Below are 18,414 nucleotides of genomic sequence, written 5' to 3'. Positions count from 1 at the left end.
ATTTACTGAAAAATCCATCTACCAAATGGATTTGAGTGTCTCTTATTGAAAAGAACCCCATGAGCATCTTTCAAGAGCAGTAGAAAAGCTAGTGGACCTTATTATCGCAATCCTTAAAATTGGCATAAGAATTCTTCCGAGTTCTGACCCTGAATACAGAGAAATAATTTATGTACTTGATGAATATTATCAGTTATTTCTTTTAACTAGTAGTCTAGCCTAAATCTACCACATTAGTGAGGAGATTGAATCTAACTTTTAAAATTCCAAATTTTAACATTTTCAGAGCTTGAAAATTTTTTTAGAACTTACTAAGACTCCATCCCCTACGTTTACAGATGTGAAAAATCAAGATTCATAGAAACTATCTCAAGTCAGAGTTCACATATTATAAAAGCATTTATTTTCTTGAAAGCATTTCCTCCCAATTCTAAGATTCCCCTTGAATCTAAGCCAGGGTTAAAGAAAATCATAAAGAATTGCATGTGTAAGAAAAAGAGAATGAGAGCAGACCAGTATGAAAGACAGGAGATGGTTTGAAGTCCTTCATGAACAAAGACATTATAAACTATAAGAACAGCACTTAAAAGCAATTTCCTAATGTAGTAATGTATCATTTAACATTTAGAGTATTCTCACTGAAATATTCCTGAACTCCATGTGAAACTGCCATTGAACTAGTGGATTACTGTGAAAAAAATGGAGGCAGTATAGTCAAGAACTGAGGTAGCAACTAATTTCAAGGTAAATGACTTAATGGAGATGCTAGGAAAGGGTTGCTGACTCATTTATTACAAAATGGGTAGAAAAGATGAAATCTGAAAATAGTACTAAAATCAACTGATTTGAAGTGAATGAAATGGAAAGTTCAGACAAAGGGCTAGATAGCACAAAGGAAGCAAAACACAACTGTAAACCAATCAAGAAAAGATTAAAAAGTGTTAAGAATTCATCAACATGGGGTACCTGGGTTAAATGTCCCATTCTTGGTTTCAGCTCAGGTCATGACCTCAAAGGACCTAGGATAGAGCCCCAGTCAGGCTCCTTGCTCAGCAGGGAGTCTGCTTGTCCCTCTCCCTCTGCGCCTCCCCCCTATATTTGCTTTTTCTCACTTGTGCACACATGCTCTCTAATAAAATCTTTAAAAAAAATTTTTAATTGGGTGCCTGGTGGCTCAGTCAGTTAAGCGTCTGCCTTTGGCTCAAGTCATGATCTCAGGCTCCCTGCTCCGTGGAGAGCCTGCTTCTCCCTTCCCCGTCCCCTGCTTGTGCTCTCTCTCATCCTATCTCTCTCAAATAAATATTCTTAATTAAAAAAAAATTTAGGGGCACCTGGGTGACTCAATTAAGAATCTGCCGGCTCAGGTCATGACCTCAAAGTCCTGGGACTGAGCCCCATATCAGACTCTGCTTCTCCTTCTTCCCCTGCTCATGCATGCACACTCTCTAATAAAATAAAATCTTAAAACAAAACAAAAAACCTAACTCCGCTCCTTCCCGATGTGCTAATAATTTAAAAAAAAAAAAAAAATCTTTGAAGTCTTTAAAAACAAAATCCATCAACAAAGTTATGTAAGAACTATATTCTTATCCAAGAAGAGATTTTTTAAAAAGCTCTAAGATTGTCATCTTAAGTATAACTTATGTACTGCCTCTCAGTATTTACCCAAATTCTTACCTACTTAAAATTCTCACCTGAAATTCAGCCGTTTTAGGATTACTAATGTGGACTGCCTTTGTTGCAGAGATGTCCAAACCAAGTTTATCAGCAATATCTTCTTGGGAGCACTAAGAAGTACATGCAACATAAAGAAAAACAATGACTGAACTTAATATACAAAGTATTTAATGCTGTAAGTCAATTTATAATCTCATAATAATGTAGATTCTTTATATAAAGAATAATAAATACATCAACTAATTCAGGGCCACTGCAGATCTAATTTAACATGAACTGTTCTCTTATAAGGAGTTCCACCTATGATAGAGAGGCAAGGGAAGTTTTTCATATGTTGATGGCACAACTGTATTTGGGCCCTTCGTAAGCTAGCCTTCCATTTACCTTTCCAGTCTAGTCTCTCACAATTAGCAACCCATTCTCTGAATCTTACACTCTTCCTTACTTTCACCAGAAATGCCTTCTCCACCCTACCCACTCCCATCCCCCAAGGTCTACTGCTTCCATAAAAATATTCCGAATGACTCCTGTCAAACTGTCTCCCCCCCTTGGTGTTCCTATGGCTTTGATTACCGCGATAAGCCCTGCTAAATCCATACTGACTTGTGGTAGAATGGTAAACTCAAGTGGCCCGAATTCTGCCCAATGTTCTTTCTACTTGATCGTTTAACTTCTTTGCATAGGGGCTTGATAAAGCTCTGAGCAAAAAACTCCTAACCTGTTCACACTCCAAAAAGAGAAAGATATCTGTCACACTAAAAAACCAGGATGACAGACAGAATTATGAAAATAAAACCATTAGATGCATCACATCTAATAAATGAGTTAACAAGATAATGCAAATAAAGTACCTGGCACAAACCGTGCTCAAAAAATATTGAGGATTAATAAATTACTAAGAATAATCACATATTTTTTTTGAATAATCACATATTAATGCTAACTGCTGCAAAAGGAGTTTAAAACTTAACATAAAAACTGATATACCATATTACTAAATGATTTTCCAACATTAGGGGATATTGCCTATTGTGCTATTCTACAAAGTGGCCTTCAAGGACTAGTTTGTTTTTCCTAGCGTGCGCGCACGCGCGCACACACACACACACGGGTTTAGATTTTATGTCAAAGCCCATTCTAATGATTCCTGCTGAGCTCTCTTGGGAAGGATACTGAAGCTGCATCCAGGCAGAGCAGACAAGAGCTCTCTGATCTGTCAGGCTGCAGAGGTGGAGAATGGTGGCAGACCCGCTGGAAATAATCAGATTTTCTCCCCAGCATGGAGGAGTTTTTATTACAAGATATAATGTGATTAATTAGGAAGTGCAATTTAAATAATGCAATCTATTCTCAAGCAGAACTAGTACTGTGTATGTAAAAGAAGTGTTCCACAAACTCACGGCAATGTGGGGTATCTGAGTGGCCTCATACTCCATGATGACAATGGAGGACAAGGGACAGATTAGAAGCAGCGTGAAATCAAGGTGACCTAAAGTGGCAGGAGCTAGCAAAAAACATTTTTAAATATTTTTAAATGTTAAAGTGTTTCTTTTAAAGTGTTAGAATATAATAGGTCAGTGAAGCCCATGATTTTTATAAATATTCTTATACTGAGGCTATAAGTAAATATTTAGCTTTAAAAGTGAGTTAATTTAAAATATTACAACTAGTATGCAGACATAGTAAAAATCATGATGAGATAACAACTACTTGTATTTGGAAAATAAAGGGCTACATTTTAGAAACAGCTCTGTTTCTCTCCTACAAGACTAGATATGAGGCTCAGAGATACAGAAATTTCAACATAAGATCTAAGTAAGAAAACTGTAACATGTAATGTAATGACATATTTGAACCTCTAGCACCCACTACTCCTTTTCCCCATGGTGATAATGTGTTGAGATGACTTCGGACAGCCGGACAGACGGTTTCTGGTACTGCTTGTGGACAGCTCAGCCACAAGCCTTAGGCACACACAGGCCTGGCCCAGAGTCCCTGGCCCACAGCAGACTGGCCGTAAGGAATGGGACAGGCTACCTACATCACCTGCTGTGTAAGATAGGAACACGTTCTGCAGGGTGCTGCAGGGAGATGGAATCACATGCATGAAGCCCTGGACAGAGGATAAATTCTCCCTGCAGAGCAGCCACAGTCAGGCAGAGTATATGCACATGGGGCCACATGGTCACAAAATCAAAACTCACTACTTATATAAAAGGGCAGGGAGGTACACACGCCAGCCAATGTGAGTTCTGGGGAGGAAAATAGGGTTGGAATCTGAGGGGAAATGGAGGGGACCGATCATGGGTTACTCTACTTGGTTCTGTACAGGTTGAATCCTTTCAAATTAATCCTATGCTACTTAGTTCTTAAAAATGAAACACATTTCTCAGTACTATTTTCTCTATTTCATTGATGTTCACAACTCTGCATATACATACGAACGACATGGTACTAAGAACCAAGCACACACTGGCTGAGACAACAGAAAAGCACTGCTCTAAAAGCCAAAAGGCTAGGACTCCAGTCCTGGTCCTCGTGCTGTCCGTGTACACTTCATTAGGTACTTCTCCTGTTGACCTCAGGCTTCCTTACTCCTACTCATGCCTGGCATACAACAGATGCTCCATAAATGCGGAATAAAGGACTGCTGAATCAAAAACATGACAACCCTGAACTAGAAGATCTCAAAGGTCCTTCCGAGGTTAGCACCCTATGAATTACAAATGCTCAATCAAGGGAGAGAAGGTGCATCTCCTTTCCAACTGCCCTCTCCCCACAAACTGGTAGTAATGTAATGCCCACCACCGCGTTCCCTGTAAATCTAAGATAGAGAAGTCTGTCTGGAGTTGAGTTGGAGGGAGAAAATGGAGTCGTTCTGCTTGGTTTTTTTTTTTTGCCCTACATCATTACGCTGACACCTACTTGAACACTCCAGAACAACACATCGACTCCTCACAAATGCTCAGTATGAGAAGAGGAAACTATAAATGGCACAGGCGTTTTATTCTTTTCAAATGGTCAATCTGGTGGGGGAAGGACATTTCCTTCTACTTTGTAATAAAATTCATTTCCTGATTTAGGCCTTTTATGTCAGCTTTCCAACTCAAAGCAAATGTCATGAACATGTTCAAAGACAAAGAAGTTTAATGTGGAACAGTCCACAAACCCTTAACTAGGGCGGCATCTAGTGGGCACAGACACAACCAAATTAAGGCTAAAAATTCCAACTTCATCAATTTGGTTATGAAATTTATTATGAATCCAATACTTGACACTTCCTTAAGAGTACAAAATACACTGTTATCTGTCATTTAAGACTTTTGACCTTCATGATTTTTTTGTGACTAAAAAAGGAAACACTAAAAAAAATAAAAATAAAATAAAAAATAAATAAAAAAGGAAACACTTCTTCACTAGAAACTACAATCTCAAGTAAAACAAGTTATTCTTCTAGAACCTGGAAAATTTTAGCAATCTATATGTTGTAAAGTCATAAGGAACCAGAGTACAACAACTCAGAGATTCTGTGTCAACAATCAGCTGCACAAACAGCACAGGAGACCTACCAGAGCAAAGGTCAGCGCTTCCGTGAATCCAGCAGCTGCCATGTCCTGTCTTAAGAGTTCTGTGAGTTTATTAAGAGGAAACTGAAAAAAAAAAAAGATATTAAACTTTATGCCACCTCAATGAAATTTCCTGTAACAAAAGGTTCATACAGAACATGTCATTAAAAGGCAAACCTCCTTCCATCCTTACTGATACTGCTGGTACACCACCCCTCTCTGCCTACCTCCCCACTACCCCGATTCTCCCTCCTATACAGATGGCACAAACCCCCCACTTGACCTCTTCCCCACCAAACTACTTCTGCCTTCAGGCCAAGTTCGGAACATGAATTTCCCCAGTTCAAGATTCAAAAGGGCTCCAAACTTGAAACCTGTCTTTCTTCAAGTACTAGTCATCACAGGTTTTGAACTTACTCTAATCCACACCGGGCATCTGTTTTGTATCCTCTCCATAGCGAATGGCTCTTCATAGCAGAGCACGTCCAAATACTACTTAATTCCTATGTGCTGTTTTTCTGGAAGCCTTCCTGGCATTCAATAATCAGTTTCTAACAATAAGGAGTACTTATTTAAGGGTGCAATCTTACTTGATTAGCTATGGTGTAGGTTTTCGGGAGAGTCATCTGAATGTTGTTATAACCATAAGCAATAGCTGCATCTTCTACGATATCACAGGCATGGATAATGTCAGCTCTGGTTGGAGGGATTTCAATCTCAATCTGATTCCCATCACCTATTACTTCTGACTTTAAATACATCCTGGTTAGAAGCTTGGCAATATTTTCTGGAGTTTCTCTGAAACAGGAATGTACAATCCATAAATTTCACTGGATTACTTAAAATGTGCTTATATCTTATTTTAAAATATTCCATTATCTGAAATATCATCTTTCTTTCTAAGTTCCATGAGATATCAGATACCCTAACAGATGATTTATTATCATTTACTCTGAAAAGATATCAAAATCCTAAGCATTCTTTCCGGATAAATTAAAGTGTTGTACATACTTTATTCTTGAATTCTCTCCAAGAATAAATGTTTGCAAACATACCTGATTCCAACTTTTTTGTTAATTAGATCAGCTCTCACTATTTCCTTTCGGTAAGCCAGTTCCTTTAAAAAGAAAAAGTTTGAGAAGCTTTCATGAGTCCCTGTCAGCTACAGTGTTAGACTAACTTTACCTCATCTTATGGCAGTTTCACTGCCTTCCCAAAAAACTGTTGTTAGAGACACTAAAAATAAACATTTATGTTTCAAAACATTACAGAGGAATAAATCTGCTACCACAGGTTCATAATGGAACATTCTATTTGCTAGACAACTGGAACTGCTCAGAAATAGAAAATGCCAAACACTTTTCTCTCAGATGGCCAGTCACCATTCTCTGCAGTAAAACCCTGGGGCATTATGTCATTTCTAAGATGTTTATAAATCCTAAGGCTTTTTCAGTCTCCTCTCAAGCAAGCAGGTTTCAGGACCAAGAAACAATAATTCAGGTATCACCATGTACTATCAAAAAAAAAAAAAAATCACCATTATACTAAGTCCAAGTGTTACAAAGAAATTCCTTTCTTATCATTCATCCAGGTGGGGGAATGTGACCAGGCCCCCAGACAGTCCTAGTGATCATCAATCTGGTCCAGGGGATGGTAGGACTGGGAGCAGCTCATAAATCAGTACTCATTCTCCTTCAAACAGTATATAACCTTACCATGTTAGGTAGGAACAAACATGTATAAACCCCAGGCTTTTCAGCACCTCTGCAAACATATCTATGAATGTTTATCATTAACTTACTCTCAAAAGAATAACTACCACTGGCAAAAAGGCTATAAATCTAAAACCCTGATCGGACTCAAGTCCAATAAGCCTTGCCACTCAAAATGCAATTCTGAAGCAGAAGTTATCATCACAACTCGAGAGCCTCTTAGAAATGCAGGCTCTAGGGCCCTGGTAGCAGTGACACAAGACCTACTGAACCCTGAATGGAGGGTTATCAAGATCCTGAGGTGCTGTGACAACACACTACGGCTTAAAAAGCATAAAACTCGATGCTAATGATGGCAACAGAAACTTTTACAAGCAGTTACATGAACAGTACGAGACACCTTCAAGATAATCTTAACCCAGACAACAGATACTATTAGATTCCTTATCAGTGAAGCGGGAATAGTAAAGTTTTAGATGAATAACTATTCCTAGGGATCCCTGGGTGGCGCAGCGGTTTGGCGCCTGCCTTTGGCCCAGGGCCCGATCCTGGAGACCCGGGATCGAATCCCACGTCGGGCTCCCGGTGCATGGAGCCTGCTTCTCCTTCTGCCTATGTCTCTGCCTCTCTCTCTCTCTCTCTCTCTGTGTGACTATCATAAATAAATAAAAATTAATTAAAAAAAAAAAAAAAAAAAAAAGAATAACTATTCCTAGATCACAACAATCGTAAGCTGCTGGACCCTGCTGCTACTATATTCCCAGTGCTTACAAAAATGCTTGGCAGATAATAAGTACTCGGTATATAGTTAATAAATAAATGCATCAAGTAACAAATGAACAAATTAATGAATTAACAACTTCAGGAGCCTAATTCCGAAGCTCGCACCATTAACCATTGGTCTCTCTGACTACCTACCCCTTATCTCCTCTGGTCCTCTTATTCCAAACTCCATTATTTTATATGCAATAACAGAAGATTAGGAAAGAACTATCAAAGTATTTAGAAAAAATATGCTATTTCATGTGAGGAAGAATCAGTTCCTCAGAGGATCATTCTATTCTGGGAGGACAATCTGAAAAGAGCAATTCTAATCTACATTCAAAAGGAAATAAATTAACAAATAACACTGATACGGTAACTCCTTTTCAGAAATCCCACTATTTCAAATTTACGAAAGCTCTTTATAATTCAAATGATTTCAAGGACTTACCTACTTGAGAAAAATGAACCAAATTTTAAGGTATCTCTTTCCTCCCCCAAGTACCTATTTCACTTTTACTAACACTTGACAATTCCTCATATTAAAAAGAAAAAAACTTTTCTCAAATCAGACATCATTTTAAAATTGACTAAAAAGCTATCTCTGGCCAAACCAACTACTGCTGTGGTAGATCATATAGATGGCCACATTCTTCCCTTCTGTGCTGTACCCATGGCCTCACAATAGGACACTTCAGGTCTTGGCATTTAGAAAAGGGAGTCTATTTCACCCCCCACTTGAATCTAGCAAAATGGCCAAGGCCAACAGGACACCTTAAAAATACTTAAGCACTGGACTTGCTCTCATGCTGTTGGGAATCCTGCAACCACCATCATACAATGAAAACCAAGCTAGCCTGCTGGATGACAGACACTTGTGACTCCAAGGCTAAGGAGACTTGTGAGAGTAGAGGCTAGCCTATCAAATGGATGATTACACAGGAACAAGCCCAGGAGAGGTTGGCCAAGGCACACTAGAGCAGAAAAACTACCCAGCTGATCAACAGAATCATGATAAATCACTGCTGTTTTACATTACTAAGTCTTGAGATATCAGTTTATTACATGACAAAAGCTAATAGGCACTACAAAATTTTTAAAATCTGAGACTGCCCATAATTTCAGTTAAGTTTTCTAAAGTTACAGACTTATTTTGAATTATGATCAATATTCCAGAATAAAATATGAAGCTAAATGCTCATGTTTTCAGGAAGAGAAAGGTTTTGATCTTGGCAGGCTTTATCAACTTCAGAAAAAAAAATTTTTTTTTTCCAGAAACTATTTCAACAGTAGAAACGATTCCAGGCTATGAGTCACTTAAGTGACAGGAATAGTGAAAAATCTAAAGAGTTTGAAGAATGGCCTCACTGAATCATAACCACAACTAAATGACTAATACAGTCATGTGTTGGAATAGCCATCTTTATATTAATAAAATCATCTTAGAAGAAAAAAAACAGATTAAGAATGTTTTTGTTTTACCAAGATTCCATGTCTTAAAAATAATTGTGCTTACTACTTAGTCCTGTTAATACATCTGGAATTATTAGTTACAGTGATGGCCTTCAGCAACTGTTAATTCAAGTATCAACAGACTAATTAGATGCGGAGGGCTGAGTAATCTTAAAAGTGATGAGACTATAAATTACCCATTTAACTAGTTAATAAAAGAATAAATCAGAACCTGCACCCAATGTTCATAGCAATAATGTCCACAATAGCCAAACTATGGAAAGAGCCCAGATTCATTGAAAAATGGATAAAGAAGATGTGGTATATGGTGCGTGTGTGTATACACATGTATGTATACACATATACACATGTATACACACACATACACATACAATGTACTCATCAAAAAAAATCTTAAAAAAAAATCTTGCCATTTGCAATTACATGGATAGAACTGAAGGGTGTCATTCTAAATGCAAGTAAGTCAATCAAAGACAATTATATGATCTCACTCATATTTGGAATTTAGAAACGAAACAGGATCACAGGGGAAGGGAAGGAAAAATAAAATGAAATCAGAGAGAAAGAGACAAAGCATAGATATTCTTAATCATAAGAAACAAACTGAGGGTTGGAGTGGAAGGAGGTAGGGGGATGGGTAACTGGGTGACAGGCATTAAGTGGGAACCTGGGTGGCTTGGTGGTTGAGCATCTGCCTTTAACTCAGGGCGTGATCCTGGGGTCCTGGGACTAAGTCCCACATTGGGCTCCCCATAGGGAGCCTGCTTCTCCCTCTGCCAGTGTCTCTTACCAAAAAAAGGAGGGAACCTGATGTAGCGAGTACTGGGTGTTATATAAGACTGATGAATCACTGAACTCTACCTCTGAAACTAATAATATCCCGTATATTAATTAATTGAATTTAAGTTAAAAAAGTAAAAGTAAAATAAAAAGAATGTATCAGAGAAATTATGGCCACCTAATGCAGTAGTATAGTGGAGCATGTTGGGAGGTGAGCCCAGACTATCACCTCACTCCACCACTTAATAGTAATAGGCAAGCTACTGAACATCTCAAGATCTCTATCTCCATCTGGGAAAGGGCCGAAGAGAACATTCACCTTCATAGGGTGACAGGATTAAATCCATTTAATGCACATAGTATAGTGCCTGGGCATGTGGGTGGATGGATGGACAGACATGTAATGAGCACTCTATAACCATCATTATTACTAGTATTATCAAATCTTAAATACTTACTGGAAAGGTATAGGATTTTCCATTAGGAAAAACTACCTCAGCTGCTTCAACCCTTTAAAAAAAAAGTCAGAAATAAAATATTTTTTAAAAAAGGAGCTACAAATTCTAGAAATGTGTATGGTTAATAAGTCTCTCACTTGTTCTACAACAGTAACTTCAACATATTCAATCTATTCACGTTCCAACACTGCTGTCTGGATTAATCCTCTTAAATACACCACCACCCAGTATAGTGTCCAACCCACTATGGCTCCCATAGCTCTTGAGGCAGTGCACATCTGACATTTACTTCTCAGTGCTGCAAAGCATGCATCCTCTATGTGCTCCCTGCCAACACGGATACACATGTTCCAGGCTTTACCAGGGTGGTATGTTACACCATGAAAGCTGGACTACACAACCACTAACAGGCAATTCAATTTAAAACACAGACCCTGCCAATTTCAGTCCTGGGCTCTGTAGCGATATGGCTATTTTGAATTTTAATTAACATTCTGGAATAAACTATGATGCTGATACACAGCAAGGACCATTTAATTAAATATTTTAATTAAAAAATAAGCTTTGGAAAAAAATACAGGAATCCTACAGATACATATGGGATATATACTTCCCTACTTTTGTTTAACTGTTTGTTGTCTGTCTTTCCATGTTTACATCCTCAAATCCAATGATCCTTAAACACAGCTTAAACTTCATTGCCTCCATGATGTCTGCCCAGGTGCAATAACTGATCCAGCTAGCAATAACTTGCCCTTACAGCCACAATATTACTGAAACTTTTTAAAGTAGTTCTCACATTTTATTTTAAATAGTTATGCATAGACCTTAGCCCCCCAAAGAGACGATATGGTTCTAGTCACAGGAGCTGCATTTTTCATCTTTATATTTAGTTCAAGGTCTTAGTGCTTTGCCTTCAGAACAGGCTTCATTCAATAAAACCGTTGAATAAACTTACATAAACTGATTCTCACAATATTCACTGAACATGGTGACAATAACATCAAGAACTATTTTTGCCTGCAAAAAAAGAAAAAGATATTGTAATCTAAAAATACATTCTCTTCACTCAGATGAAGTGAAAATTTAGTCCTCAAACATCTAAAAATGATGCATATATGTATGTGTTCAAAGAAAAAAAAAAGGAAGTGGAATAAAAACTTGTGAGCTAAAGTAGGCCTAGCCTTATCTTCAGGTGGTCTGCATTTATTCGGTTCTCTGAGAGTTAACAATCCATGACTGAAACAAATCATTTACTTCCTCTGGCCCTCTCCCTTGGGTTCACCAAGTTTCAAGAGAGACAAATGGCCAACACACACACACACACCCCTTATCAATCTTCTAGATCTCTACAGCCAGTTACCAGGCTCCTGGCTCAACCAGTAGTTGAGTAAACTGACTTTGGGTAAGTTCCTTACCACACCTTTGTACCGCATCTTTATTTGTTAAGTGGAGATTATAAAAGTTTCTAAAGCTCATTTGGTTATTATGAGGATTAAATGTATTAATACATGAGCAATGCCTAGCACATTTAAGAGTTGTATAGATTAAAATTTTAAATTGAAGAAATATTCTTAGGAAAAAAACACAGTAACCTTATTGGGATATATCTAGGCTTTACTTTTATATATACACTTCACTATTTAAAGATAAGCTTCAGGGAAAGTACCTAAGGTCTGTTAATATAGGACTTTTTAAAAAAAATTATAAATAGTATAAGCTATATTTCTAGTATTTCTGAAGGTAAATAGGGCCATAAAAGTTACAATGGCGTCCAATCCTGTAAGACATACTGAATGCCATTTATGGCCCTATTTCTATAGGCCAGCCTTCTCCTGCCATTCAAGCTTATCTTATTAATTTGCTTGACTGCCACCTCACCCTATGCCTTGTTATCTGAAAAGAATCTTATGCTGTTAAAAAGTTTCATAGCAATCCAATCCAGTTACTAAAAGTGAGTGAACTAGTATTTTACATATTGTTGAGCTCATGTGCACAAACCCTTTATCAATTTTGCTAAGTAAAACTTCTTTACAGGCCGTTTCATTTTTAAAAACTTATTACTAAGTACACACAGGTATCAAATTACTCAGCATTTAAATTAAGCCCACTGAGATAAAAAAATTTATACAGCACTTATTCCATTCTCAGTCTTACAGTTAGGTATTAGCTGATTTCTCCCACTAGAGTAAGTTCCTTGACATGAAGAAACATGTAACTCATTAAGTCACAGCACTGGAAAGACAGGAGGTGCTCATTAAAGATTTATTCATTAAATGAATACACCATAACCAGGGAACAAAATATCTGTATCTTCCTAATTTTTTAAATCCTGAAATACATTCCCACTTACAAAATAAACACTTTAAAGTTCAGCCATCTAGTCTTGGCCCTGAACTAAAATGTCCTGTCTGGCAGTACAAACATAGAATTAGAAATTTACCTTAGTGAAGTCAGTTCCTGTGCATTCAATGAATACATTTCTAGTATTTACAGTTATTTTGGAATGATTTCCTGTAACAAACACAACACAACAAAACAATCAGTTTCAGAAATGTAGGTGCACTAAAAAGACCCCCAAAACAGAGAAACTACTTTTTCACTTAGAGTACAGTAAACAGACAACTCAGAGGTAAGGTGATAATGCAATATTTAAGTCCCCACTGCAATCAGGAGAATAGAGAGAAAATAGTAACAAGACTTTACTGCATTCAGTGTGTCAGAGCTGCTCTGTCCAGCCCTACACAGGTTTTCTCATCTCTTCTCCACCACAACCCTATGATAGAGCTGTAGGCACGACTAAGATTCAGAGCTTTAGCTTATTGACCTGATCACATGGTCTATTAAGCAATAAGGCTACGACCTGGGTCTGGATACTCTGAAGCTCAGGTTCTAAAGCTCTGTAACAGCTAGAGTTCAACCTCAAGGAGGAAGAGACTCCTCCCATTGTGAATCATCTCACTTCCAGGAGGGTCAACATCTAGGACTATGACATCCTTAAATTTTGTATGTACATCCAAGTTGCCTCCTCAAAAGGGTCTTCACAAAGAAGGTAAGAGAGTGAAATTCTGTTTAAAAGTTTTAACTATAAAACAGCAGGCAAGGCAGAATTTGAACCTAACCAAGAGAGTCATGGGCTAAAACCAAAATATCAACACTCTTTGGAGGAATATAACAATCTAGAGACTGGCACCAGTAAACATCTATGTGCTTATGATGAAAACTTATACATTTAAAAGTTACATAAAAATCACCTGTAAAATGTTGAAAAGAACTATTACACTAAAACCTACAAAAACCAGAGATCGCAGATTAAGATTTGATTGAGCAGGTCTAGAGTTCTATAGAAATGGTGAAGGATAAGAGAAAAAACAAAACAAAAAAAACCCTGATGCTTAAATAACTCACCATTGATGACTGGAGGCATTGAAAGGACAACACCATTGCTATCATAGATAACTGGGTATAGAGGTTTATTTTCAATGATATGTAAATAATGTTTAAGGTGGTTGTCAGTCTGAAAAAAATTAAGACAATCAATGTACTTCTAATGCTAGTTTATATACTTATCTAGTACAAAAAATAGGGGGTAAGTCAGAAAAACAATAGAACAGTCCCATATTACAGACAGCCCTACATTTGTAAGATTTTCTAAATATTTCAATATCCTTGTATACCTCATCTCCTACTAGGGAGATATGAGAACACAGCCAAATCGCTTTCCAAGAGTGAAAATAGATTTGCACTGGTAAGCCTGAATCATCTCAAGCAATACACAAACCATCACAAAACTGTTTACATAAATAGGAAGAAATCAGTGGGCAACTCAGGCCAAAGATAAAAGCTACTTTTTCTGAATGATACTCACTTATTTTTTAAGCACCATTAAGTAACTTTGGAATCATTTTAACTCCCGGAATCTAAAATGCTAAATAGTAGGAAGTAAACACATCATAATACTGTTTCCCACAAAAATCTACTTAAATTTTATTCTTTAATTATACCAAAATATGAATATAATGTGGCATGTTCTACTTCAGTGGTTCTCAATTCCAGCTGTACATTAAAATCATTCAAGAGGTTAAAAAAGTAATAAAACTATGCCCAGGCCCCACTCTACATCAAATGAATCAGTAGCTCTTGACTGGAGCATAGAAATTGTTTTTAAAAAGTACTCATTTACATCTCCCAAATTCCAAGACTTGACTTTGAAAGAATTTTCTTGATTTATGGAGTGCTATTTGCATAACATAGAAAAAACAATCGGGATCCCTGGGTGGCGCAGCGGTTTGGCGCCTGCCTTTGGCCCAGGGCGCGATCCTGAAGACCCGGGATCGAATCCCACATCAGGCTCCCGGTGCATGGAGCCTGCTTCTCCCTCTGCCTGTGTCTCTGCCTCTCTCTCTTTCTCTCTCTGTGACTATCATAAATAAATAAAAATTAAAAAAAAAAAAAATTTAAAAAAAAAAAGAAAAAACAATCTACCTTGTATATGTTCATCAGTTCACAGGCTGTATACTCCTTGGTCTTATTTAGAGGCTTGAATTTGATATCTGAAGGTCGCTTTGCAGTATATGTAAAAGGGCCTGACAAAGTGTCCAAATCATGGGTACCAATAGCAACCAAGGCTCTTTTCCTAAATGTTGAAGGAAAAAAAAAAAGTTTTGGATATTCGAAAACAAATTCTAGAGCTCAAAGACCTAGGTTTCTTATTGACATTTCCCTATAGTAGCCTATTACTTTAAAGCAAACTCAGAAGAGTATGATGAACAAATTCCCATAGCATTGAAAGTAATGAGAAATTCTAAAGCTAATTAAAACACATTATTTCAGTAGCTACAGTAAATTCCTTGCCACTATGCTTTCCCAAGTACTGTGTTAATTAGGACATTTTCCAAGTGAACAACCCCTTTTTCTTTTAACCCATTTTCTCTAAGGGTCCTCAAGTAAACAAATGTTTTGTTAGAATAAACTACTAAATTGCTGTTTTTTGGGTTTTGTATATTTTCCTAAATTTTCTGTCACAAAGCTGTATTACCTTAATCATGGAAAAAAAATTAAGAACTGTGAATTACACTTAAAACTTAATATGTAAGGGAAGTTCAAAAGCTATTAAGTTCATTCTTTCTAGTTTATGCAGAAAGGACTTAAGGTAATTTTAGGTACTTACAGCAAGTTAATATTAGGAGAAAAAGAAAAAAATAGGGATATAAAATAGAGCCAGGAACAATGTTAATACTAAAGCAGAATCTTTTAAAGGCCTATAGCTTTAGCACAGAGAGTCACAAATTTGGCTCTAAGATTTCTAAGACAATTCAAAAAAAAAAAAAAAAAAAAAAAAAAAAAAAAAAAAAAAAAAAAAAAAAAAAAACCTCGGTCAGAAATTATGGGTTTTCTTAAAATTTTATAAATTATGACATTAAGATTTCTTGGAATTAGCTTTTGGTGTATGTACAAATATATTTGCTTATCTATGCATAAGTACATATATACACCAAATAGATAAAATGCATTAGTAATCAAGGATTTTATTAAAGTCCATATTACATGAGTTATGAAATAGTTTTCAAAATCTGTAAAGAATAAATCTTGGTCACCCTTCAAGACTGGTAACAAAAACCTTAATAAATATGGGTAACTCAACAAAAAAACAAAAAAAAACCTGTTAGCAAGCACAAAAGCAGCACTACTTTACTCAATGAGTTATGTGCTCTCAGAAGATTACAACTCCAGAAACAGCAAAGGTTGAAATATAGAGTGTGGTAAATTTAGATACCAAACTCTAGATACCATTGCTTATTTATTTTTTTTTTTATTTTTTTTTTGATACCATTGTTTAGATACAATTGACAAATCCACGAATATGAAGGTCTGTGTTTTGTCTTGTTTTTTAAGACAGTAACAGTCCCTTAATTCTAAAACAGTATTCCCATAAACGATCACTAAATCTCAATTTCAAACCAATCATAAAAATAAATTTGAGATGAATCAAAGAGCTATGTATTTTGAAAAGCAAGAGACAAACATACATATACTTACAGAAGGAACCAAAAAATTATTCAAAGAAAATATAGGACAACAATGTGTAAAACTGGAGGATATCCCTTGACATGACACATAAGAGTCATAGGAAGACTGATAAATGGGACTATCCAAATTGAAAACTTTGGGGGCACCGGGGTGGTTCAGTCAGTTAAGCATCTGCATTCAGCTCAGGTCATGATTTCAGGGTCCTGGGATTAAGCCCCACATGGAGCTCCCTGCTCGGCAGGTAGTCTGCTTCCCGCTCTCCCTCTGCCTCCATCTCCCTGTTCGTACTCTCTCTCAAATAAATAAAATCTTAAAAAAAAAAAAAAGAAAGAAAGCTTTATATACCCAAAGACTGCAAGAGTCAAAACAAACTGAGAAAACACTTGTAATTTATGGATAGAAAAGGGTTAATATCTCAGACATATGAAAATACAAAAACTAAAAATAAGTTAGAAATCAAGATTTTACCTATTGTACTGGCAAAAATTTTAAAGTCTAACTGTGAAAAGGCAGGAGGAAGCTGAAAGAATTGAGAAGAACACTTAGCTGTTGCCAACTGCAGAGTTCCTACCTAGCCAAGTGTTTCGAGTTTGAGTCTAGCTAAGTATTCAAGAGTCTTTGCCTGAAAGACAAAACCACTCCTCAGAGAGAAAATCAAGAGCCTTATCCATAACATTCTGTTCCCCCTCATGAGGGGTACATAGGTACCCCTCATGTCCAAAAAGCAGTGGACATGAGGGGTACCCAGCTGGCCCAGTCAGAAGAGTATGCAACTGGGGCGCCTGGGTGGCTCAGCAGTTGAGCATCTGCCTTCAGCTCAGGTCCTGGGATCAAGTCCCACAGGGAGCCTGCTTCTTCCTCTGCCTACATCTCTGCCTCTCTGTCTCTCATGAATAAATAAATAAAATCTCGGGATCCCTGGGTGGCGCAGCGGTTTGGCACCTGCCTTTGGCCCGGGGCGCGATCCTGGAAACCCGGGATCGAATCCCACTTCGGGCTCCCTGCATGGAGCCTGCTTCTCCCTCTGCCTGTGTCTCTGCCTCTCTGTCTCTCTCTGTGTGACTATCATGAATAAATAAATAAAATCTTTAAAATAAATAAATAAATAAAATCTTAAAAAAAGTATACAACTTTTGGTCTCAGGGTCGTGAGTCTGAGCCCCACGTTGGGTGTAGCGATTCCTTAAATAAACTTAAAAAAAAAAAAAAAAAAGCAGTGGACATGAGAACAGAAATGTGACAAAACCAGTCTATAAAAATCAATGCTAAGATGACCCAGATTTTCAAATCACCATATAAATTTTAAAGTTCCTACCATAAAAAATATTCAAAAATTATGTGGAAAAGATGCACAGAACAAACAGATGAGGAGAAAGAAAGGAAAAGGGAAGGAAAAGGAAAAGGAAAGGAAAAGGAAAAGGAAAAGGGAAAGGAAAAGGGAAAGGAAAAGGGAAAGGAAAAGGAAAGGAAAAGGAAAGGAAAAGGAAAGGAAAAGGAAAGGAAAAGGAAAGGAAAAGGAAAAGGGAAAGGAAAAGGAAAGGAAAAGGAAAGGAAAAGGAAAGGAAAAGGAGGGATCCCTGGGTGGCGCAGCGGTTTGGCGCCTGCCTTTGGCCCAGGGCGCGATCCTGGAGACCCCGGATTGAATCCCACGTCGGGCTCCCGGTGCATGGAGCCTGCTTCTCGCTCTGCTTCTCTCTCTCTCTCTCTGTGACTCTCATGAATAAATAAATAAAATCTTTAAAAAAAAAAAAAAAAAAAGGAAAGGAAAAGGAAAGGAAAAAGGGGGCAGCCCCGGTGGCGCAGCGGTTTAGCACTGCCTTCAGCCCAGGGCATGATCCTGGGGACCCTGGATCGAGTCCTACATCGGGCTCCCTGCATGGAGCCTGCTTCTCCCTCTGCCTGTGTCTCTGCACCCCCCTCTCTCTGTGTCTCTATGAATAATAAAATCTTAAAAAAA

General features: G+C 37.4%; 1 protein-coding gene across 3 annotated transcripts in view; it reads right to left on the bottom strand.

The window, feature by feature from the left end:
• FARSB (phenylalanyl-tRNA synthetase subunit beta) overlaps positions 1-18,414 on the bottom strand; it is a 70,557-nt gene that overhangs the window by 35,767 nt on the left and 16,376 nt on the right. For all 3 annotated transcript variants that reach the window (XM_072812759.1, XM_072812758.1, XM_072812760.1), the window contains 9 exons: positions 14,914-15,064; positions 13,837-13,945; positions 12,872-12,942; positions 11,387-11,448; positions 10,429-10,480; positions 6,299-6,360; positions 5,834-6,041; positions 5,247-5,327; positions 1,695-1,787 (listed from right to left, as the gene is read on the bottom strand). In XM_072812759.1, the coding sequence (XP_072668860.1) occupies positions 1,695-1,787; positions 5,247-5,327; positions 5,834-6,041; positions 6,299-6,360; positions 10,429-10,480; positions 11,387-11,448; positions 12,872-12,942; positions 13,837-13,945; positions 14,914-15,064 (889 nt within the window). The remainder of the gene's footprint in view (positions 1-1,694; positions 1,788-5,246; positions 5,328-5,833; positions 6,042-6,298; positions 6,361-10,428; positions 10,481-11,386; positions 11,449-12,871; positions 12,943-13,836; positions 13,946-14,913; positions 15,065-18,414) is intronic.

Source organism: Canis lupus, chromosome 36 (genome assembly GCF_048164855.1).
Source record: "Canis lupus baileyi chromosome 36, mCanLup2.hap1, whole genome shotgun sequence".
In the NCBI taxonomy this organism is placed as follows: Eukaryota; Metazoa; Chordata; class Mammalia; order Carnivora; family Canidae; genus Canis; species Canis lupus.
The sequence above is the reverse complement of the archived record's forward strand: the minus strand, read 5'-3'. Positions and strand labels throughout refer to the sequence as shown.